Source organism: Canis lupus, chromosome 30 (genome assembly GCF_003254725.2).
Source record: "Canis lupus dingo isolate Sandy chromosome 30, ASM325472v2, whole genome shotgun sequence".
Lineage (NCBI taxonomy): Eukaryota > Metazoa > Chordata > Mammalia > Carnivora > Canidae > Canis > Canis lupus.
The window spans coordinates 26,227,380-26,250,477 of record NC_064272.1 but is presented as its reverse complement, the minus strand read 5'-3'; the positions used below and the strand labels follow the sequence as shown (position 1 = coordinate 26,250,477).

Sequence of the window (23,098 nt, the reverse complement as noted above, 5' to 3'; positions counted from 1 at the left end):
TTCTCCGAGGAAACAGCGAAGAAAGCTGAGAGCCACCTCTTTCAACCACACCAGAAATTGCCCGTCCATGGCGATTCTAGTCCCCAAATGGGTTTTAGACACAGATGTCTCTCAAACCACGTCTGGAAACCCACTGGCCGTCCCAATCCCCGAAGTAAGAAGTGCCACGTCCCCCCTCCCTCCACCACCTCCACCTCCACCTCCACCTCCACCTCCACCCCCACGTCCACCTCCACCTCCACCTCCACCTCCACCCCACTCCATCCTCCTCCTTCCTTCGTGTACCGGCCCAGGTCGAATTCCTTTTTAGTCTCATCCTCAGTCCTGGGCGGGCCGGCAGGGAGCTCCCTGCGATTTCCCCCAACGTGGATAATCCCATGTGGCTGTTCCCAGGCCGGCTGCGTGCAGAGGGGCACGAGTTCTGTTCCCGAGAGAGAGTCTCAGAAGTAGGCACGCAGATCACCTCGCTGATCTCCATTTCGGTCCCGGGGCCGGGTCGGGGCCGGGGCCGGGGCCGGGGCCGGGGCCGGGGCCGGGGGAGGATCGGGGCAGCAGAGCCTCTCCCCTGCGGCCCCCTCCCCCGCCCCCCGCCCTGCCCCCACTGGCAGCCAGTCTGCGGCTCCCGGCCTGGGGTCCGGAGGGTGGGGGCGTGGGCGTGGGCGTGGGTGTGGGTGTGGGGGCCGGCTGGGAAGCTCTCGCTAGCGCTGCCTGTGGCCAGACCCGCCTCCCAGCCCCTCGCGGGCGCACACGGCCGCCCGCCCGGACACACTCCGCGCGCTCCCTCGCGCTCCCGCCCGCCGCCGCCGCCTGCTCTCTCCCTCCTGCTCTCCCCGGTCTCTTTCTCCCCCCTCTTTTTTTTTTTTTTTTTTTTTTTTTTGGTACCATAGAGTTGCTCTGAAAACAGAAGATAGAGGGAGTCTCGGAGCTCGCCATCTCCAGCGATCTCTACATTGGGAAAAAACATGGAGTCAGCTCCGGCAGCCCCCGACCCCGCCGCCAGCGAGCCGGGCAGCAGCGGCGCGGACGCGGCCGCCGGCGCCAGGGAGACCCCGCTGAACCAGGAATCCGCCCGCAAGAGCGAGCCGCCCGCCGCGGTGCGCAGACAGAGCTATTCCAGCACCAGCAGAGGTAGGAGGCTGCGAGAGGGGCTGGGGAGGGGGCGGCGGGCGCCCGGGAGCGGAGCGGGGGCCGGCCGGGAGCGGGCGCCCGGAGCGCGGGGGCCGGGCCGCGCGCGAGCCTGCGGCTGCGCCCCGAGCCCGGAGAGCCCCCCTCCCCTCCCCCCTCCGCCCCCCAAAAATGTTGCAAACTTTTGCAGCCCGTCCTCGGGTCTGCGGGAGGAGAGGGGGGCGGGGGCGGCCGCCAGGAGGGTTGACAGCCGGCGGGCTCACCCCCTGGCTTGGATTTTTCTGCAAAGAGAGGAGGAAAGCCGCGTAGCCCGAATGAAATACGCTCCCCCAAAATACGGAGAACCGGGGAGCGGGGGCCCGGGAAAGAAACTTTTAAAGCGGCAGTGTCCTTTTAAGAAGGAAGGAGGCAAAAAAAAAAAAAAAAAAAAAAATCCGTTCGTGGCCACCCTCCTCCCGCTTTACCTCTTCTCCTCTTGACAGTTTCGGCCCCGGCTGCCCCAGACCGGGCGTGTTTTCGGCACCCCCCGCCCCCCCGCCCGCCGCCCGCCGCGGAGCTGAGGGGGTGCGGGAGGAGTGAGCGACCCGGGGAGTCCCGAGGGTGGAGAGGGGGCGCTCCTGGATCTGGGGGCGACGAGGGCACCGTCTCCGGAACGCGGCGGGTGGGTTTGGGGTTTGGAGGAAGGGCTGGAGAAAGCGGGGTGCGGGCGCGCGAGGCGCTCGCCCGAGTTGTCCGGCGGGCGCGGCGAGGGCAGATGCGCAAGTTTGCAGCCCCCGGGGGTGCGCAGCCCCGCGCCCGGGCCGGCGGGGGGCGTGTGCGCGCCAGCGCGCGGAGGGCGGCGGTGCCGTGGGGCGCTCCACGCGCCTCCCGAGTGAGCGTCTGCAAAAGCAAACAAGCAGAAACGGAAAGCTCGAAATGCACCCAAACTTATTTCTGCCCCGGGAATCCTTCCCTCTCCGAGGTTCCAGCGTTTCTGCAAGAACCTGGGAATGGTCAGCGGAGAGTTGGATGCTGGTTGGATAGATAGTGCGAGAGATGCGCCCCCCCTCGCCATCCCCCCCCCCCCCCCGCCCAGCCTCGCCTCCCAGCGATCTTTACACTTCATTTTGGAGAGTATGAGCCGGGGTAGGGGTGGGGTGGAGGGGGGAGGCTCCATTGCCCCCTCCTTGCTTTTTCCTAAAGTCGAGTTACTGGGGGGTGGGGGGGGGAAGCTCACTCTCTTTAAAGGTGTCAGAACCTGATGTAGGGTTTTTTTTTTTTTTTTTCTTTCTTGGAGGTGGTGGTGGGGGGATTATTTATTTGATTGCGCCTGGAAGTTTGCAAAGAACAGGAGGAAGCTACGGCTTTAATTACTGTTGTAAATAATGTATAAATCACGCCTGTCACTCCGGAGGAAGCGGGCTCGCGCCAGCAGCCCAGGGCCGGGGATCCGGGGATGGAGGATCACCGGCCCCGCGCGCCCCCTCCTCCTGCCTCTCGGCTCCTGGCGGCGATTGGGGGGGGCCGGGGAGCGGCGAGTGGGGGCCCGGGAGCCGCTCCCTTCCTCTCGGTGTTACCGCTGGAGGTAGGAATATGGCTGATCATGTGCTGGCTGTTTTACAGTATTCCCCCCCCCCCCCTTTAGCCACACCCCCTGTCCGGGCGCTTTCCCATTCACGGAATTCGAGTACAGTAAAAGCCATCAGGATGACACACACGAAAAACATTTAATTAAAGGCGATTTCCGAGGAGTGAACACGCCGAAGCGCGGTTTCAGCGGGAGGGGGTGCAGTAAGGGCCGGGAAGGGAGGATGGGGATCAAGGCTGGGGGCCGGGTCCTGCCGCCAGCTCGGTGAGTTTGTGTGTGGAGAGCTTTTGGCTGCAAAGAGTATATTTAGACCCTGAGACGGTGGATTTGGAATGCGAGCGGGTTATGTAACAGGGTTAATCAGAAACACTGGAGAAAATCCCCTTCATGTGTTTTCTGAGTTTTTTTTTTTTTTAAAGGAGGGGGGTAACATAGTATATAGGAAGCCACATTAATTTCTAGTTTGTGCTGTCACCCCCCTCTCTCTTAACCTCCCCCTTCCTGTGTGTTATTAGCATCTTCAGGTGTCATTCTTGCCAGGAGGTGTTCTTGCAGGAGATCAGGGTGGCAGGCTGCAGAACCGACTAACAAATCCGTAACTTGCTGTTCTTGCAAATTATATAACGCTGGGGCATTCAGTACCACTAGCCCCCTAGGCTTAGCAAAAAGGGGAGAGGGACAAAGTAGAGGTGGAATGCATCTTGCCCAGCTGACCTGTTGACCTTTGTCCCCTTGCCCCCTACAGAGTCACCCTCCACTCACTCTTCTTTGAACCAACCCGTGCCCCATCTCTCCAGAGATTTACTAGGGGGAGGGAGAAGAGGTAAGGCCCAAACACTCAACTCACATCCTGCACGCAGGCAGTAGGTTATGTAACAGTCTGAATGGAAAAAGGAAGGTCAGAGATGGAGGCATCCTTTAGCTAACACAGCAGTAGTAATAGCTTCCAGAAATTATGTGCATTTGCAGACTTTAACCTCAGATGTAGTGTCTGCTCCTCAGGGATACCAATCTGTGCGTGTGTGTGTGTGTGTGTGTGTGTGTGTGACCTAGGGAGAAGAAGAGAGAATGTGTAAGTATGCCTGGTAGATGAGAGTGATTTGAAAATGGGAAATGTTTGGGTTTTCAGATGATGTAATGGTGTTGGCAGAAAGTCGGCTCCCAGAGTGTAAGCAGCAAGAAAATTGGAGCTGGCATCCAGTATTAATGTCGCATAAATTACAATATCGGAAAGAAATTAACCTACACACTAGGTGATTACGCCTTTTTAATACTTAAAACATAAAGGCACACAACTCAAAAGGAAAAGCAAACATCATCACCTTATAATTAGCATTTTCAACCTCAAGGAGGATTGAATGGAGTTCTTGGCATTGGGTGAAGTGGGAAGCTTTTGGATTTGGGAGGTGCTTTCCAGAGAGGTAGAGGGGTTAGCAGCTTCCAGCCAGCCGGTGTTTGCAGTCCGCAGAAATTGTGGTCTGGATTCTCATGACATTGAGGTGACCTCATGAGACATTACCTGGGTAGACTCGAAGCTGTTATTGAATGCCAGACTCCTGGGAATCCCCGTGTGAATGGGCCGCGTACCCTTAGTGCCTGCGTTGCCAAAAATCAGTTGCGAGACTTTGTGATCTGAAAGACACGCCTTCCTTCCCCCTGTCCTTAAGACTAGCAGGGAATGGTTAGCGGTGGTCACGAAACTGTCCCGTTTTCTAGGTGGTATTAATGATGGCTGGTGTCATTCAGTACCAACTTTACAGCACAATGAAAGGCAAGAAAGGCAGGAGGCAACACGGGAAGTAAGAATGAAACGGAGAAAAAACCACAGCGAATCTTTAATTTAACAAGGCTTACAGGGACTTCAGGGAGCCATAAGCATTGTGACATAACTGTTGTTAAAAACCCTTTTCCAGAATCTCGTTATTATATGCATGCCAGAAGCTTACATATTTTACTTCCCTAAAGTTATCCTCACAGGGCTGCGTGGCACGCAGTTGGCTTGGAACACCAGGGTTGTAGGTTGAAGGCTTTTAGGGCAGGCCGACCTCAGGGAAAAATCGAAACCAGAAGATGGGATTAACACTGAAAAGCTTGGTTGGGTTGAGATTGAACCCCCTGGAAGCTCAGATTGACTTAAAATCAGTTAACAAGGCCTGTAGTTTTTTGTTGCCCTGTGAGGACTTCTAGAGTCACATAACCATAGTGCTTTGCCTCCACGCCCCCTCTTCCAGTCTTGGCTGATTCGCTTTCTGGTAGGTACCCTTCTTGCCTGGCAATTTGTAGCCTTTTCTAGAGATTGATTCTCAGATCAACTTTTCTAACATAGACCTGGCTCTCCACAGTGAACAAGTGATGCCCCATAGTTTGAAAAGAGCTACTGGCTGGGATAAAATCCTTTGCCAGAGGAACGGAATGATTATTTTTTAAACTAAGGGACTTTAATTTTCCGGTAAATTGCTCATAAAAACATTTGTAATTATACCCTCAAAAAAATGTAATGGAATAATTTTAGGAAATGCATTTGGTGATAGTTATGATAACCTCTTCTGTTGCTTCCCCCTTATTTCTTAAGAAGAATTGTGTTCTTAATCCAGAAGTCAAATCCTGAGTAGCTAAAAACATGTACAGCAGACTCCTTATATGTTAGTCACCTGCTGGAATTTTCCAGAACCTACTAGCATCATGAGGAGCCTTGGCTTTAGAGAATGTCTCCATTTCCAAAACTGGAAATATGGAGTCTTCATGGAAGCCCTCACCATGAGACCCTTCAGCATGTGTTTTCAAGGCAGCAGAGGTGGTGGTGTTGGTAAGGGGTGTAGCACACGCTGCTAGTTCCACACCAGGCTCCTAAGTGGGATGTAGGGAGGTGTGAGGACATTATTTGTTGTAGTTGTGCCTCCAGGTGAAACGTTCTGGGGATTTTTGGTGACAGCCGAATTGTTTTTGGAAGCCATCTGACCCCTGTCCAGAGCTAACCTTTGGAACGCAAGTGAGACAAGCCCGTGGGTGCTTCTCCTTGGGCTATACTCTTGTCACTTCTGACTTAAGATGCACATTTTTCTCTACATTTTCCCATTTCTGATTCCAGAAAGTTGTGGTGTGTTGTTGGAAGGGCAGACTGAGTTGGATGTCACTGGAAATTCTGTTTGTGTGGTCTCTTACGGCAGATGCCATTTTTTCTTTCTTTCTTTCTTTCTTTCTTTCTTTCTTTCTTTCTTTCTTTCTTTCTTTCTTTCTTTCTTTCTTCTTTCTTTCTTTCTCTCTCTCTCTCTCTCTCTCTCTCTCTCTTTCTTTCTCAGATTTTATTTATTTATTCATGAGACACACACACACACACACACACACACAGAGGCAGAGACACAGGCAGGGGGAGAAGCAGGCTCCATGTGGGGAGCTTAATGTGGGACTCAAACCTGGGACTCCAGGATTGCGTCCTGGGCTGAAGGCGGCACTAAACCGCTAAGCCACCCAGGGATCCCTAGATGCCACTTTTTCTGAGAGCACTCTTCCTCTCTGCCCTCATCTTCTTAGTCTACTTGATGAATTGTGCTTCTTAGGTTACCTGTGTCCTTATGTGTTTATGGAAGCAAAATACATAATGACATTTCAGGTGTCTGGGGACAGATTGTAATGTGACCTCCATGTGTGCAGAAGACTAAATTTGGTAGAAAATCCAGCTCTCTTCATATGACTTAACGTGCTGCTGCTTCCCCTCTTTGTCTTCCGTGAGCCATTGTTCAGGTACTTTGAGGTAGACGTCATCTACTCCCTTGAGGAGATTCCTGACCAGTTATCCCAGATTAGTGATAGATTCTTCTAGAGCAACAAGAGTCTGCTTTGAAAGGCCTTCAGGTACCAGAGTGAATACTAACCTAGAATGTAGAATATCTTTCTGAATATGAAGACTGTCATCCTGTTGAGAATATTAGGAACAGTCTCTCTCTCTCTCTTTTTCTCTATATGGTTCTCTTTTCTATCATTAAAAAAAATGTCTTGTTTTTTTTAGGGGAGGTGCCGATTGTGTGTGTGTGTGTGTGTGTGTGTGATTCATAATCGGAAGTGTTGGTTTGAAAACGAGCTGTTCCATTTTTCATCCACCTTACTAAACCGTATGTTAAGAGAAATAAAAGTGAATCATTTTGAATTAATGCTTTGAAAAAAAAACTCCAGATAATCAGTGTTCAAGTGTTGATTAATATACAGTAAATCATGATTTTTCTATAAGGGTATCAAGGCATTACTAATGAATTAGTTTTTCTGGCTAACAGTAGATTAACCAGAAATCTTTTCTGTCTTTCTCGTTTTGAATTTTTTTTTTATTAATGTGCTAGTCCCCTTTCCTACCCTAGAAAGAACATTGGGAATGTAATTGAATCTTTCTTTGAGGTTTGAGGATCTTACAGTGCCACAGGGTCACTGTTCTGAGGATGAATTCTGATTGTACATTATAGAACTGTGAATGGAGACAGTGCCAGAGATTGGACTAAATCTGCCCTGATCCCAGCTTGGAAATTGTTTTCTTTTTCTGTTAAATCCTCGATGTCAGTATGTTTTGTTAGTTGCCTTCCTTGGCCTCTGACTTGCAAGGAGCAAGGCAGACATTCACTTTAATTAGTTGACTAGTTACTTGAGGTTTGTACTTTCTAGGAAAATTTCAACCTGAATCGAGAACCTTAATTTTTTCCCTGCAGTTATGGTGGATGTAAAATCACTCTCAGATGTTTAGGAAGGCTGTTTTATTTACAAAGAAGTTATGTAAGGTATTACCGTAGCATTATGTAACTTCTCCCCCTACTTGTAATAATGGCAAATAGAAATATCGGCTAATTTTGCCTCTTCCTTAGATATGTTGAGAGGGTATCACAAATCCTAAAAACTAACACATTCTAGGGTTTGAGGGAAGACTTTCAAGAATATCAATAAAGAACGTTTAAATTCCCCCAAAGGAAATTCTCCTTTCAAGTTTGGGCCTTTGTTCCCTGGGCCAGTGTGGGAAGCATGCCCAGGAGGGCACCATCAGAGGCTGACTTTCTCAGGGCCCTCCCACTTGACTTAATGATAGTCTGTGGTTATCTTCTGGCATCTTTGATGTCACAGCATTGCAAATTCATCTTAGGAGTCGTGGCGTTCTTTTGTGACAGCCCAGTTATTATTATTATGATTATTTTGTTTTTGGAGTAAGGACATCAAGGAGATTATCTAGAGAAGTCCATAGGAGAGGGGAACGGGGCGTGATGAGGAATAAATGTGCCACATCTTGTGGCTCGCTTTTTGCTCCCCCTTTAAATGCCAATGTGACAAAGGAGTCACAGGTACCAATTCCCATGTGTTGATAGAAGAACGGTCTCTTGTTGTTTTTTCCTAACAGACGTTTATGACCTCCATTGACAGGTCATTATTACAGACTGTCCTAGCACCTTCTGTGCTATGGCACATTGACAGTGGCGTGGCCCTGTGGTTTCCTGGTGATTGTCTCGTCCACAGAAGTGAGGCCCTGGTGGCCAGCTGCAGGGCCCTCTGCAGTGTCCACCACCAGTCGAGAGTACAGGTCTCCCACGCCCTGAAAGGTGCCAGAGGACTGCAGGCTGTGCCAGGAAGTTTCTGTACCAGCACTGTTTGCCCCAAAGCTCAATCGGAGGCTGGAACTGAGTAGGAACCCTTATGGCATAGAGGATTTATAGTCTCCCAGCCTCGAGTCATCTCTAGCAACATTATTGGGCATTTGAGTTTTGATTATGAACTATCTTAAAGTTGTTTTTTTTTTTTTTTTTTTTTTTTAAATAATCAGGAAGTTCCTCCATCCATGAACAGACCGTAATAGATGAAACTCTTCTGGGGTGCAAGGAAGGGTGCCACTTAGTACAGGATCCTCAAGCCTGTGAAAGAGGCAGCGCACTGTTAAAAATACCTAGCTTACTTCGGGGGAGGATTTGGCTGAATGCTGATGAAGTTTATGAAATATGAATGTAGTGAAGTTGCTGTACGTAAGTGGTAGGCGTGTGTGAAAGAAGTAAGAAGAAATAAAATTGTGTATAAATGACACTCTGAAACTTGATGGAATTGTATACGTGACAGGAATGGTGACGTTTGGGTCTGTGCTTAATGGGGGAAAATAAACTGGCTTAAAGTCTATATGTCAAACTAGATGGGGGGCTAAAAATTATAGAAGATAAAATTATTGGACTTATTTTATGAGCAAAGGATGCTACCAAGGATAAATAGGCAGATTGCAAGTGGTAGAGGTGAAGCAGAATAGGGGGAAAAAAATGAGGAATCAACACTTGAATTTATAACGAGCTATGGTAATCACTGTTTTAAATAATCCCAACCATTAACTACTGTGCTGCTAGACAGAGAATTAGTTATAGCCAAACAAAAGGCATAAATATGAATTTTAGGTTGTGTGGGAGAAATCCTCTTGATCCCCAAAGCATAAATGCATGTACTGAGAAGCAAAGCTACACACGATGTAATTTTTTCTGTCTTATCCCAATTAATTGACAGCCAACTGTATGCCTCTTTCCTGAAGGTGACTTTACAATCTCCAGACACAGACATTTCTCTCAGAAGTGGAGTGAAGGAAGGAGAACCACAAGCTAAAGTGTGTGTCACTGGGTGAAGTATTTTGGGGGGAGAGATAAGAAGGGTACAGTAGGGGATCGGAGCAGTGCATACAGGGATGAAGAATGCCTGTTTGGGGCTGGGGAGTGGGGGCTGTGAACGAGGAAGGGAATCTCTAGAGGGAAGGAGACTTCTGTGCAAAGGAAAATGAAATTAGCATTGACTCTGAAATGGCTCGGAATGTGACTTTCTAATTTTAAATTATCTTTAACAAGGGCAATGAAAAGAGGAAAAGTTGACACTTTGAGAAGTTATGACGAACTTGTCGAGAATGCCAATTGACAAAGGCAGGTAAGGGAATACTTGGAAAAACAGAACAAGAACAGGTCTGAAGGGCATGCTGATCTGCTTCCTAGCGTGTTAAGGGAATTGGCGGGCATGTTTATTGACTCTTCCAATTAGTTTTAAAGAAACCTGAAGAAATGGACAAAGACGGAGAAAAGACAACCAGATGTGATTCTGCTCTTCCAGAAGCAGAGAGGCTTTTCTCATCCCATATGATCGATGCCAGTCCTGGGGAAGACTCACTGTATAGCAGTTAATGGATTTTCAACATACCAATCACAGAAGAAACAAGGGTATATTTAGCAAGTCTAAAAACTCTTCAATAAACTGCATTGCTTTTCATTTTCACTGTACAGTCATAAAGCCAGGGGATGGTAAGAAGGCCATGGTAATGATACAGCGTGTACTCCCAGGAACGTTTGTATGATGGGGATATTACGTCTGAAAGGACAGGGCATCTGGGAGGATGAACTGCCCATAACTCTCAATTGTCCAGGTAATGAAGCATTGGAAAGCAAACGCAAATGAAATACTTTGATAATCAAAAATGATTCTTCTTTTAGTGATCATATTAGTTGACTGATGGTGACAGGTATGAAATTGCGAGTTGCGTGTAGCCATTTCTGGCACTCGTGGTCCACTTCTGATGAGCATGTTGATGTGGAAAGTGGGAACCCGGACAGTTTCTATAGACCGGGCTGTGAACCCAGAAGATGTAAAATTTGACAGCGTGAAGGACAAAGGTTGAAGATTAGTGAGCCCTAAAATTTCTTGAGGCCTTACAGAGAATCAGTTGGAGAACTGACGCTACACTGAGAAGCTCTAGCAAGTCCTAAAGCTCATTTTTCTCACCTCGAGCTTGAGGGTGTGTGCTAGGTGTGTGCTAGGTGTGTGGTGCTCACTCACCATGCTGGTGCCGGTGCTGTTTTATTAGCCCAAGGCCTGTTAGACGCAGAAGCGGCCTTCTAAATCATATAGCCTGGCCCTTCTCCTTTAAACTGACACTCACAGAGATCTAATAATGTGTCTGAGTTCCCATTCCTAGTAAGTGGCAAGACTGTGACAAGAGTATGGGTCATCTACTTTGTAGAAGCGTTCCAGTGTTCCTTGCCTTTGTGTGCTGTGCCGAGATACTCGGAAATTCCAGCAGGTACAGAATCAATTTCCTGAACCCCCTCTCCCCGTCCTGCCAGGTAACCCCCCTGAGGATATTATGATGCATACACAAGTTAATCCAGCATGAGGTAGCTGACATCTCTGAAACTCAATGCATGTGACGTTGGTTGTGCGTCAGTAATGGAGCATTATCAGTAATTGTTATGTTTTCATATCCCACTGGGCATTTTGAATATTATATGAAAATTAGCCCATGAACACCAGTCATGGCCATGTCAGTAAAAGCATTCTGAAGCATAGTGAAAATAGTGCCTGTATCTTATGCACTGCTGATTGCATAGAAAGTAAAATAGAGGCTCTGGAAGGGACCGTCTTGTCATCGGTGCCAGCCTGAGCGGTTATGCTCGCTAGAGCTGGATGCAGCCAGAGGGTGGAATGGAGAGGCTGGCTCTCAGCAACTGCCCTTTTTCGTCAAGGCAGAGGAAAGGCTGTGTCTTTTATAAGAGATGCTCAAGAGGAAGTGCACCCGTGGAATACTATAATAGCTAGTAAAAATCCTATTCCAGTAGAAAAGTATCTCTTGATAGGGGAAAATGTTTGTCATCTATTAGTGAAAAGTAATAACCTTCATAGCAGTGTGCCCAGAATGACATCATTTTTGTAAAAAACTATAGTGTGTGTATTAATATGGACCCACGTACACCTTAATAATGAAATGATAAAATGGTTATTTTTAGTGTGAGTTTTTTTTGTGCCCTTCTGTATTTTTGACTTTCCTGCATTATACATGTATTACTTTTGTAACTAGAAAAAAATAAATCTTATTTTTTTTCTAAAAGAAAGATCGTTTGTATGTTGTGAAACTGGGGGTGCGTTGAAGGAACTAATTCTGCGCTTCGTATGTCACACAGAATTGCTCAGTATTTCAGGATGGGCCAAGTTTACTGGCCCCAAGAGCAGTACCTCTGACAGGTATTCAGCCAGGATCATCAGGAAAACAAGGTTCATTCAGCTTGCATGTGAAAAGAAGCGTCCAATATTGGAATTTATTGCCCTTTAGGACGATATCTTTGAGGTGTTTATACTGTGATCTACAATGAGAAAAACATACTACATTGTGACCCAGTACACACACACGTGCGCACACACACATGCATGCGCATACATACCACAAGTGCATGCAATAAACTTTTCATGTAAAATATTTATCCTTTACCTGTGATGCACTGTTATTTTTGTTCTATTATTTAAAGACAAGATATAAATCATGAGCCACCAAATTGGTTTCATGATCTATTTATGGGCTGTCTCTCACAGTTTTAAAAACCCCGTTGTGGACATAAGGTAGAAGCAGCCTTTTTGTGAGCCATGGCCTGGCTGTAGGAGGGAGGGAGAGAAGGGTGGGAAGGGGAGGTAGAGGGGGGAATGGAGTGTTTCCACAGTAACTGATGTTGGACTCCAGGTGTTACTCATTATGATTTCAGGGAGGAGGTGGGGGATGGAAAATAATGTAAATACTTATTATTTGTAATCATACGGTATCTTTATACCACTTTTAGCACATGCTCATTAATACCCCGTTACCTTTAGACATGCATCTGCCAAGACTGGCTCAGAATGTAGATTCTGGGATCCCCATTGCTTGGATTTGATGTCACTGTGTAAAAGCCCAAGGATGGCGTTCTGGACAGAGGTTTGCTGAGCGCTTTGTGTGTGAACACAGCAAACGAGATTGAGGGCCGATCCCTGCCTTCCTGGATCTTGCATTCTAGGGGTGGCATCTCTCAACGAAGCCCCTGGTCTGGAGGTTCTCTTCTAAGTGCCTCTTGGATGTGGCCATCCTTAGCCCTCTTCCCCATACATGCTTTCACCCTTCCCCTCTTCTTCTTTCCAACCCAGTGCTCCCATCTTCTGTCCCAATCTCTCTTTGCTTCTTGAAAGCCTGCAGTGGCTTTAGATAAGGCTACGAGATAAGACTCACCCTCTCCCTCCTGCAGTTCTCGTGATCCCTGTCTTCTTCAGTTGTCAGGTGGGCCTGGCTCATGCAGTAAGCACGTAACCTCTTCCTTTGCCGGGTTGCTTTATACTGTCTTACAGTGTTATTTCCCGGCTAGGTGTCTAGTCTCCCCAAGAGGACTGGCACCGTGGTTTATCCTGTTACTCCTGCGCAGTGCTTTGCGAAAAGTCAGTGCTCACTAACTGTGCAGAGCATCTCTTTCACATTGCCCTGCCAAGCCGGTCACTTTTTCAGTAGATTCAGCGCTCTACTTCCCAACTCTGCAAGCACAGCTTCTACTCACTCAGACTTCCAGCTAGGCCTTGGGTATGGACCCAGCTGCCCTTCTTTGTCCCATTTCTGTCTCTCTCAGATCTACCAGTCGTCCCCTCCATGGCAGGTTCAGGCCCGCTCCAGTCTTGAGCAACTCAGATGAAGGCCAAACATGTTGGGAAACAGCATGTATGCGTGTTACGAGCCAGCCGGGAGTCAGGCAGACCTGGGCCAGAGGCCCAGGTGTGCTGGGTGCTGGCTGTCTGACTTAGGTAAGTGCATTCATCACTCATTTTGTTTCTTTCATCACCTGAAAACTAGAGATGTGTATGATGCTGGCTTCCCAAGATGGTTGAGGGTGACCTGTGATTAGGCACGCATGGCACCTCGCAGGGTGCCCATTAGACCTAGACTGTAGCTCCAGTGATGGTGGTGATGATGGAGCACATACAGATACAGGAGCTTCTGTTGCCTGTCTCCTCCTCAGGTCTGTGACTCCCTTTCCTTAGATCATTCCTCCCTGGTTCGGACTGGTTGCTCTATGAAACAAGCAAGGCTATCTGAAGGCATCGGAAGCCTTACCTTTTACTGCTAGTTCCCTTTCCTGACTGGATCTGCCCTAGTCACTCAGCTCAGCCACCATGGGCTGAATCTTTGTGAAGACAAATCACTTTAAGCTCAACCTCATCACTCATTTGGGCTTCCTGAGCTTCCACCTCACACCTTCCACTGAACCTGAACAGGGCCCATTTCTGCCTGTTTCCTCCCCCTCACTTTTACTCTTCCTTTTGCCCTGCTGGCTACCCCCTCCAGCTATTGAGGCTGTGGGAGTGCCCTCCTTCCCACTGTGCTCCAGAGCTCTCTCTCCCGCCTCATTTTTCAGCAACCCATCATCATTCCTTGCCCTCCCTTCCCCTTTACTCACTTTCTCCTCCCTGCCAAAAATCACATTGGAGAAGCTTGTCTGCGAGGGTTCCATTCAACTTGTTCTACATTAATGCTCCACTACGGTGACCCACTGCTGAGTCTTTCACTTGTAATGTAATCTAATAATTTACATGCACTTTGCAAGCAATACTCTCAGAGACTCACAACCTGCTTGAAATTGCTCTGCTGTTACAGTAGTTGAGCTGATGAGAGAGAGCAGTGTGAGAAAGAGTAGTTATGGGTACCACAGTGGTACTGGGTAAACCCAGGAAAATAATGTTAGCATAAGGTGAGAGTGTGCTGATGGATTATAATATCCTTTCTTAGAGAATCAATTAAGTTTGCAGAGGGTCTTGTATTGATTTTGGCTTATAATTGGACGAGGCTGGGTCAAAGTATAGTAGGTAGAAGCATTAGCAAGGAAGAGGAAATGAAGCAAGAGTGGAAACCTGTCTTTCTGGGATGCTGTGAAAATATTTTAGTTTCAGTATCTTATATGACTTTTACAGAATTAATTGACACTCTGATTAGGTTGTTTTATTTCTTTACTCAGAGATGTTGGAAGCCAGTTCTAATATCCAGTAGTCATGAAAATAGAGTAATGCTGTAGTAATAGTGCCATTGTAAAGTGAATTACACCATTAATTACGCATCTATTTTGTCTAATTTGTATTGTGATTGTGTGGGTAATACACACATTTATAGGCATAGAGTAGCTGGTTTTTAAGAAACAGACTCTAGCTGAGAAGCCCCTATCCTATAATATTGAACAGTTAGTGAAAATAAGCCATTGTTCAGTGAAGAAGTTCATCTTTATATATATATTTTTAAAGATTTTATTTATTCATGAGAGAGAGAAAGAGGCAGAGACACAGGTAGAGGGAGGAGCAGGCTCCATGCAGGGAGCCCAATGTGGGACATGATCTTGGGATCCCAGGATCACACCCTGAGCCAAGGGCAGACACTCAACCACCCAGGCGTCCCGACATCTTTATATATTTAAATGTGAATGTATATCTATGTATATACATACACATACACACATGTCCATATACATATATGCACAGGCACACACATATATTGTGCCAGTCAAGCAAATCAAGAAAATACATTATAGGGGATCCCTGGGCGGCTCGGCAGTTCAGCGCCTGTCTTTGGCCCCGGGTGTGATCCTGGGGTCCCGGGATCGAGTCCCACGTCGGGCTCCTGGCATGGAGCCTGCTTCTCCCTCTGCCTGTGTCTCTGCCTCTCTCTCTCTCTCTCTCTGCCTGTCTATCATGGGTAAATAAAATCTTAAAAAAAAAAAAAGAAAATACATGATGACTGTGGCATAAAAATGTTTGCCTTCATTTGTCTTTTAGCAAGTTGACTAGCCTGCATGGGGAGAGATGTCAGTTATGGTAGGCCAAGTCAATATGGTATCAAGGACAGGGTTTGAAAACAAGGGTTTGTGCATTTGTTTCAAAATCTTGGTCGTTATTACCATGCCCAAGAACCTCTGTTAATTGATATCTCTCAGGTTGGGGGAAGAACCATTAAAATCCAGGAATTGGGATCCCTGGGTGGCGCAGTGGTTTGGCGCCTGCCTTTGACCCAGGGCGCGATCCTGGAGACCCGGGATCGAATCCCACGTCGGGCTCCCAGTACATGGAGCCTGCTTCTCCCTCTGCCTGTGTCTCTGCCTCTCTCTCTCTCTCTCTGTGTGACTATCATAAATAAATAAAAATTTAAAAAAAATAAAATAAAATCCAGGAATTAGGGTCATTTTATTTTGTCACTTGTCTCCCAGGGAAGGATACTGGCCAAAGAACTTCTTCCACAGCACAAAGATAGAGGCATATTTTTTATTCCTCAAGTCATTAGCTAACCCTAGAGCAGAGACAGGATCTAAGAAGGCAGCATTCAGTGTGGGTGCTCCCAGTGGAACATGTAAATTAGAAAGTCCATGACTCTTACACTTTGCCATGTTACCAGTGACTTTATCCCTTCACTCCTGGAAGCGCTGATATGGGGTGGGGTTGTTTGGCATTATGTGTGAGTTTCTAACTATTAGAGTGGTATTTCCAGGGAACTTCTGAAGACTTAACCTGGGGCATCTCAGGCTGAATTGCTGCCTCCAAGACTTCGTTCCCATATTTTTATGCAGTGGCCATCTGGAAGGGATTTTATTGTAGTCTCCATGTCTCCCCTCCCCCTGCTCCAAAGTTTTGCTTTTGTAGCATTGTCAATTAGTACTACCACCTGGTAATCTAGAACCTCAGAAGGACCTCATCCAAAGAGGTGAGATTATATTAAGTTTAGAATATATTTAACTTTCATATATATAATGCTTCCTATGATGACTAAAATGTTGAAAGTAAATCTGTGTCATAAACAACTGTGCCCTTGCTGTATTATAGATCAACAATATTGTCTTTAAACTTCGAGTGAACATTTGAAGAGAGAGCATACAGTGTCAATGCCTGCCATGTGGATTAAGAATATATTTAGTGAAAAAAAATAATATATTTAGTGGAGAAATTTTATTGCAAACCTCAATGAAAAAAATCAGTGTATTGTGCCTTAAAATATGTTACAGTGAAAATTACCATGGTGTTTGACAACATGCCTTTATTAATTAGTTTTTTCTATTATTTTTTAGTAGCAAACACACTCTGGTTTGATCACTCATTAGGTACAGTTCTTACTGAATTCATATTTTGCCGCTTCGGTGTATTTATCTTTCCACTGGTCTTCAGTTCCTGGAGGGGCGTTGTCATAGATTGTCTTGAGTCTTTTGTCCCATTTCTCTGTCACTTGGGCATTCAGTGAGTGCCCTCAGGATGCTAGTGACCATGCAGTTTAGAATCAATATGTGGAAGACGAGCCAGCTGAGGAAAGACTGGGATAAGGTAAGAAAATCTAATATTCTTTGAAAGCTTCAGATGTTTAAAGGTGAAGCAATACATTGCCTCCTTTCATTCATTCATCAAGTATTTATTGAGCACTTGCTGTGTGCCAGGTCATGTGCTGATCAGTGGAGGAACAAACTGAGTTAGGGAATTGATAGGCAGGAGAGATGCGGTAATTTCAGAAAATGTGGAGAATGCTGTAACAGAGATGCTTACAAAATACATAGCGCACAGAAGAAGGAGAACACTCCTTGTGAGGAGGCAGGGAAGGCTCACTGAGGAAGATAGCCTTGCCTAGTTTTGGGGAAAATGAGGAGAGACTTACCTAGAAGACAAAAAGTGAGAGAGAGGGTGTTGTGGGCCAGGATACACGAGATGGGAGTTCACAGCACATTCAGGTAGGGTGAATGAGGTGTAGCTTGGCTGAGGCATGAAGTCTGTTGGCAAGGCCCAGGAGGTGAAGCTGGACAAAGCAGGCAGGGGCCAGGTGAGCCCTTTGGACACTTTTCCTCTGCAAAATTTTGAGCAAGTAAAAAATACCTGATTTCTTTTCAATAAGGTCCGTAAGCATAAGTGTGTTTGAAGGTTGGGGTGGAAAATTGACAGTGTAGGTAAGGGGCCGAGTTAGGAGAGCTCTGTGACAACTTTGAAAAGAGGGACTGCAGGCCAGGACTGGGGTTGAGGAAGGGGTGGCCTCTGAGGTAGCATTTCCCAAGAGGTGAAATGGAATGCTCACAAGGGAGGTAATGGCAGGAGTCCCTACCTGAGGTGGGTGCAATTATTGGCCGGGACAGACTGGAGTGGGATGTAAAAGGGGAGGAGATCTGGGTCCCTGAACTTAGTTCAAGGTCCTGGGGAAATGTGTCAGGGGCAGTTGGAAATCTGGGGCCGGCAGTGAGCATGTTAGCCGGGGAATCAGGAGAAACAGTATTTGAACAAGGGCCTGAAGCTCAGGGGGGACAGCTGGGCTGGAGGTGTTATGGAACAGTGTTTTTAACAGGGGATTGGAAGGTGAAATTTTTTTTTTTTTTTTTTTTTTTTTTTTTTTTGAAGGTGAAATTTTTATACCAGGACATGTGTACATGTTTACATCAAGAGAAGTTATGGGGATCCCTGGGTGGCTCAGTGGTTTAGCACCTGCCTTCAGCGGGATCGAGTCCTGCGTCAGGCTCCCTGCATGGAGCCTGCTTCTCCCTCTGTCTGTGTCTCTGCCTCTCTCTCTCTCTCTCTCTCTTTCTCCCTCTCTCTCTCTCTCATAAATGAATAAATAAAATCTTAAAAAAAAAAAAAAGAAGTTAAGCCTAAGGTCCAAGTGGGTGTAGCTGAGAAAGGAAAAGAGATGAATTAATCGATGCTGCGACAGAGAAGAGTATCTCAAAAAACTGGCTTTGGACTTGGAAATTTTACATTTACTAAAGGCATTTAAAACAACAACAACAACCCACCAAGAACATCTCTAAAGTCAGAGTGAGGTTCTAATACACCCTGCTGCTGCAGGTTGCATTTGAGTTTTATCTGCCTTGATGGTGGTCTCCTTCCCATCATGTCTAATTGATGATTGTAGAGTTGTTGCCCACCTCCCCTCCCCTGCCTTTTTTTTTTTTTTTTAACTTTCTACACAGCTCAGCATTGATTTATCCTGTCTCTAAAGGGAATCTGCCTCACACTTGGCAGAACCTCAAGGTTGGGAGAAATGGAATGAATAGTAGCTGTGGAGAGGTCTCCACATTACCCTGGGAGAAAGGCTTCGTGGGAGAGAAAGTTGAAAGAGGGTCTTGAGAAAGGGTGTGTGATCCTCAAAGGATGGGTCTGGCCACGGAAAACTAAATGGGAGATTTTTTTTTTCCCCTTGTTGTTGAGCGAGACCCAGAAAGGCACAAGTGTTTGTTGGCCGGGCAGACGATGGTGTCGATTATGGTGACAGTGGGACAGCCACCCTGTGTGTATGGCGCTTGGTGTTTCCCGAGGGGGCTTGCACACAGGGCACAAGCCCCTGGAGGTCCTGGAAAGGGAAGGAGTCGATGATGTCTCCGGCTGTGGAGGGACTAGAGAAGTGCTGGGTAATTAGGGAGACCTGTTGACTTAAAACAACTCGGGTGCTAATAGGCTGAACTTACCTTTGACTCCCCTGAATGTGACTGGGGGGGGGGGGGTTGCTCTGCCTGTTGGAAGGGTCATTCCTTTGCCTTCTGAGGCGGTCGCTGGGCTCCACATTGTCTTCCATGAGCTCTGACTAAATGCTTTGCCTGTAGATATTCCACTAATATGTCATATGAATTATTTGTGTTATCTCTGTGCTGTGAAATTAGAGGCCTTCACCCACAGTGTGGTAAGTAGATTAAAATGAAAGCCTGTTTTTTATGGTATGGGGGAAACTGGGCAAATATCAGGGAGCCATTTTGTGCGTGTTTGATCTGACAGTGGGGAGGCCTTGGGATGCCAGCGCCTTCTAAAATCTGAAAGCTGAGCTCCGGCTGGAGTTTTCTTCAAAGAGGTTTATATTTTATCCGTTGGCACTTCTAAGGGAGAAGGAGGGTTTGGAGTGGGTGATTTTGTGATGATTCTTTTCTTGCTGCTGTTTTTTTTTTTTTTTTCTTCTTCTTCTTCTCCGTCTTTTTAACTTTTCAGAAAGCCCTTCCAGTTCTACGGTCAGACCCCGTTCAGGACGTTGGTGGCCAAACAGTCCCCTTTTGTTAAACGAGCGTCCTATTTTTGTTTCTCTTGAAAGGTGCCCTTCAGGACAGCAGAGCCTTTATTTGGGCTGTTTAGTACTGAGCCCTGAAGAAACCTAAACAGAAATCGTTCGAAGCCCAGGCCAAGTGCCTCCTTTTGCTAACGAGGCAAAGCTAACCCCACAAGATGAAATCTAACCAGCCGGTTACCTGAGAACCACTGTGGGGAGTTCTCCAGCTTGACTTCTCTTGCTCTGGCCTCCATCCCAAGAGTGAAAGTGGAGGGTCAGGGCTTTTCTGCACAGAGATGCAAGAAGAGAGTTCTGGCCCTTGGTGAGGCTAATGTTTTCAGGGGCCCCATGTCTGCCTGCAAAACATTGAGGATTAACGTTGATTCAATGAACGTTTGTTTATTTGTTTGTTTTTCTTTTTCCAAAGGGAAAGGTATCCGTAGCTTTATTTAGCCTACCTCAGATAGTTCTGTGATTGCCGGTTCTGCCTTTTTCTTCCACAGATGAGGTAAACTGAGTTATTTGAGAAAATTGAGGTCTGTGTGGGATTTGATAATTTAGAGGTTGTGCATATGAAGTGATTTTATTCTCTTCTAACAGTCACGGGCTTAATTAACCTCTGCAATTTGAAACAGAATATTTGTTTCTTAACCAAACCAAAGATCCTCTGGCTGAGAGCTCAGACAGGCCTCACTGCACATGTATTGCCTTCAGTTGTGAAATTTTTCTACCCACTTTAGATATCACCTGGGTCATTCAGGTGGACCGGAGAAGAGTGTTGGTCTTTGTTCGAGAAAGAAAGACTGGCTGGACAAGTTTGATCCCTAGAGGCATTTTGGAGCCTCTTGAGTGTGAGGTCATCGGTATATTTAAATTTTGAGCTTCCACACACATTGGTCAGTGAAGCTCTGGCCCTCCTCGTTAACTGCATGTTTTCCCCTGTGCTTCCAGAGGAAGAGACTTTTGCCTCTTGGGGAACCCCCAGCCTCCTGGGAGCGTCCGTGGGACTGGCCCCTGTATATACAGACAACTAAAAAGTGAAGCGGTTCAGAGCTAGGCATCATTTTAAGGCTAAAGTCATACATTTTAGAAAGTTGAGGGCTGGTTCTGTGACAGGGAAGTTGAGCTAAATATGCAGTTCTATTTTAATTTTCACTTTATGCCAAGGCAAAAGCATTGGGAGATAGGCTATAAATGTATAAGTAAGTCACTGCAAGAATAGCCCTTGCAAAATGCAGATTTAGGAAGGCTAAATATTTTCTCACATACTTTAATGCACACGAATAACTAACCCCTGATCCAGTTCCTGAGAAAGGGATGTTGTATAACCACTTAACCTTGATCGCTGTAATGAATAGTACAGAAGTCTGCATAACTGTAACGTAAGTATTTGATTGTCTTCCCTCCAGCTGCAATAACAAAATACCATAGGCTGGGTAGATGAAGCGACAGAACTTTATTTTCGCATGGTTCTGGAGATTGGAAATTTCTAGATTCATGTGCTGGCAGATTTGATGCTTGGTGAGGGGACCTCTTCCTAGCTTGCTGGTAGCCGGCTTTTTATTATATCCTCACATGGCAGAAAGAAGAAATTTTGGTGTCTCTTCCTCTTCTGAGGGCACTAATCTCATCGAGGGGACCCCAACCTCCTGATCTCATTTAAATTTAATTACCTTCCAAATGGCATCACGTTGGGGCTAAGGGCTTCAATATATGAATTTGCAGGGAACACCATACATACAATCCATAAAATCAGTTGATGCTTAAAGCCTACTAAAATTTTTTCAGGGTGGTCAACTTATCTCTAAAAAGTTGTTTAAAATCCTTAACTTGTTCATTTGTTTGTTTAAGTAGAATCCTATTTTTCTATGTATGTTTTATCTTAGGCATGGCTGTGTCTCCTCATATTCCAGTACTGTTTGAAAGCTACAGTAGTAAAAACCCAAGGTAATTAAGGCTATGGTATCATTGTTTTAAATTAGTGTGTGATTTTTTTTTTAATTCAACAAGTTCCTTCAGATTCTGCATAATTGGATCACATTTTAATTTTGTGGCAAATAAAGATCTATTTTACATTTCTATTAGAAAGACAAGCCCCTGTGGCTAGGTCTGAATTAGAATGTTTGCTGTTGGTTGTACTGAAGCAGTAAGACTTTCAGAGTTGATTCAGCTTCTGAAAAACTCATCTATGAATCTTTTGGGTAAGAAAAGAATCCTTGATTTAAAGATATACACAGGCATAGAGTTCAGGTAAAAGACAAATACTAGGACAACAAGAAGATAAAATATATAAACATTAAATGCAGGCAAAGAATAACTAAATCATGGATTATCCAGTATGGTATATACTCCCAGACATATCAATCTTTGACTCAAGGACACCTGTTCATGAATACATTTTATTATCTGTGTGGTTAATACCCTGGGAGTTTGCATAGAGCACAATAATAAAGATCTCAAACCAGAGAGTGCACTGGACAAGTAATTAAGAGGCCTAGGTTCTGATCCTAGTTCCACTATTAATTATGTAAGCGGCTTTGAGGAACTGGCTGTGGCTCACCCCCCACACCTTGCCTCACCTTTTTCAGGTGAACTCCAGGTGTAGTTCAGGGACACACTGAGCTACAAGGTCCTACCGTCTCTGTCATTCTGTGACCTTATGACAAAGACCGAACTTTCTAAAGGAGCTAGCAAGGAATACACTTTCCTTATTGTTTCTACCATTTTTAAAAGATGAGGCATAATTAACATCTCATAAAATTCACCCTTCTTAATTGTACAATTCAGTGATTTTAGTAAATTTATGGAGTTGTACAACCAACATCACAATCTAGTCATAACGCATTTCTGTCATCCCAAAAGAAGCTCTCATGCCCGTTTGCTGTTACTGCCCCTTCCAACTGCTAGTCTAAGATAGCCATTCATCTACTCCCTGTCTCTGCAGACTTGCCTTTTCTGGACATTTATTTAAATAAATCGTATAATATATGGTCTTCTGTGTCTGTGTTCTTTCGCTTAGAATCATGTCTTTGAGGTTCATCAAAGTTGGGGCAGGTTTGGTTCCTCGGTCCTTTTTTATTGCTGAGTACCTTTTATTGTATGGATATACCTTATTTTGTTTATCCGATCATCAGCTGATGGGCTCCTTTTTCTTTCACTCTTATTTTTTTCCCTGCGGGGTACTTCTCATGGTAGCCTACTCCATATGGGGAAAAAAACGGGTCTTTTTTTAGAGAAATGCTAATTCTTTATCTCATGCCTTTCTTTGTCGAGGAGGCTGGAGTCTTGTGTTTTAAACCATTTGAAACCTCCCAAGTCAGTGGACTTAGCTTCTGGGTCAGTGAACGTGTGGTTAAGCAGTATGGAGTAACTATCAGTAAATGTGAAAGCACTCGCCATACAGCCTGTTCTGTGATATATAACTACCATAAATGTGAGGCTGCCCCATTAGGGAACTCAACTCAAGAGCTTTCCCAATGATGGCAGGCTTGTTGTTTTACATTTGTTTTACGCATTGGGTGATGAACTACTTGGAAGCAAGAGTTAAGGACACTGGCTCTTAGCCTGACTTTAGTAGTGTTACTTTCAGCGTTTTCCTCTGGAAGTCATCAGAA

General features: G+C 45.9%; 1 protein-coding gene and 1 long non-coding RNA gene across 3 annotated transcripts in view; both read left to right on the top strand.

Moving 5' to 3' along the window:
* The first annotated feature begins 352 nt into the window (after positions 1 to 352).
* Positions 353 to 23,098, top strand: part of RORA (RAR related orphan receptor A) — a 711,297-nt gene continuing 688,551 nt past the window's right edge. The window contains exons 1-2 of one of the 2 annotated variants that reach the window (XM_035708680.2): positions 353 to 446; positions 888 to 1,128. In XM_035708680.2, coding sequence (XP_035564573.1) covers positions 963 to 1,128 — 166 coding nt within the window. In that variant the 5' untranslated portion in view covers positions 353 to 446; positions 888 to 962. Of the gene's footprint in view, positions 447 to 724; positions 1,129 to 23,098 lie in introns of those variants that run through there. The other variant, XM_025472618.3, reaches the window with a different exon arrangement.
* LOC112675825 (uncharacterized) lies at positions 3,530 to 11,556 on the top strand. Its single transcript, XR_003146097.3, has 2 exons — positions 3,530 to 9,293; positions 9,529 to 11,556. It is a non-coding gene; the product is annotated as an uncharacterized LOC112675825 (long non-coding RNA).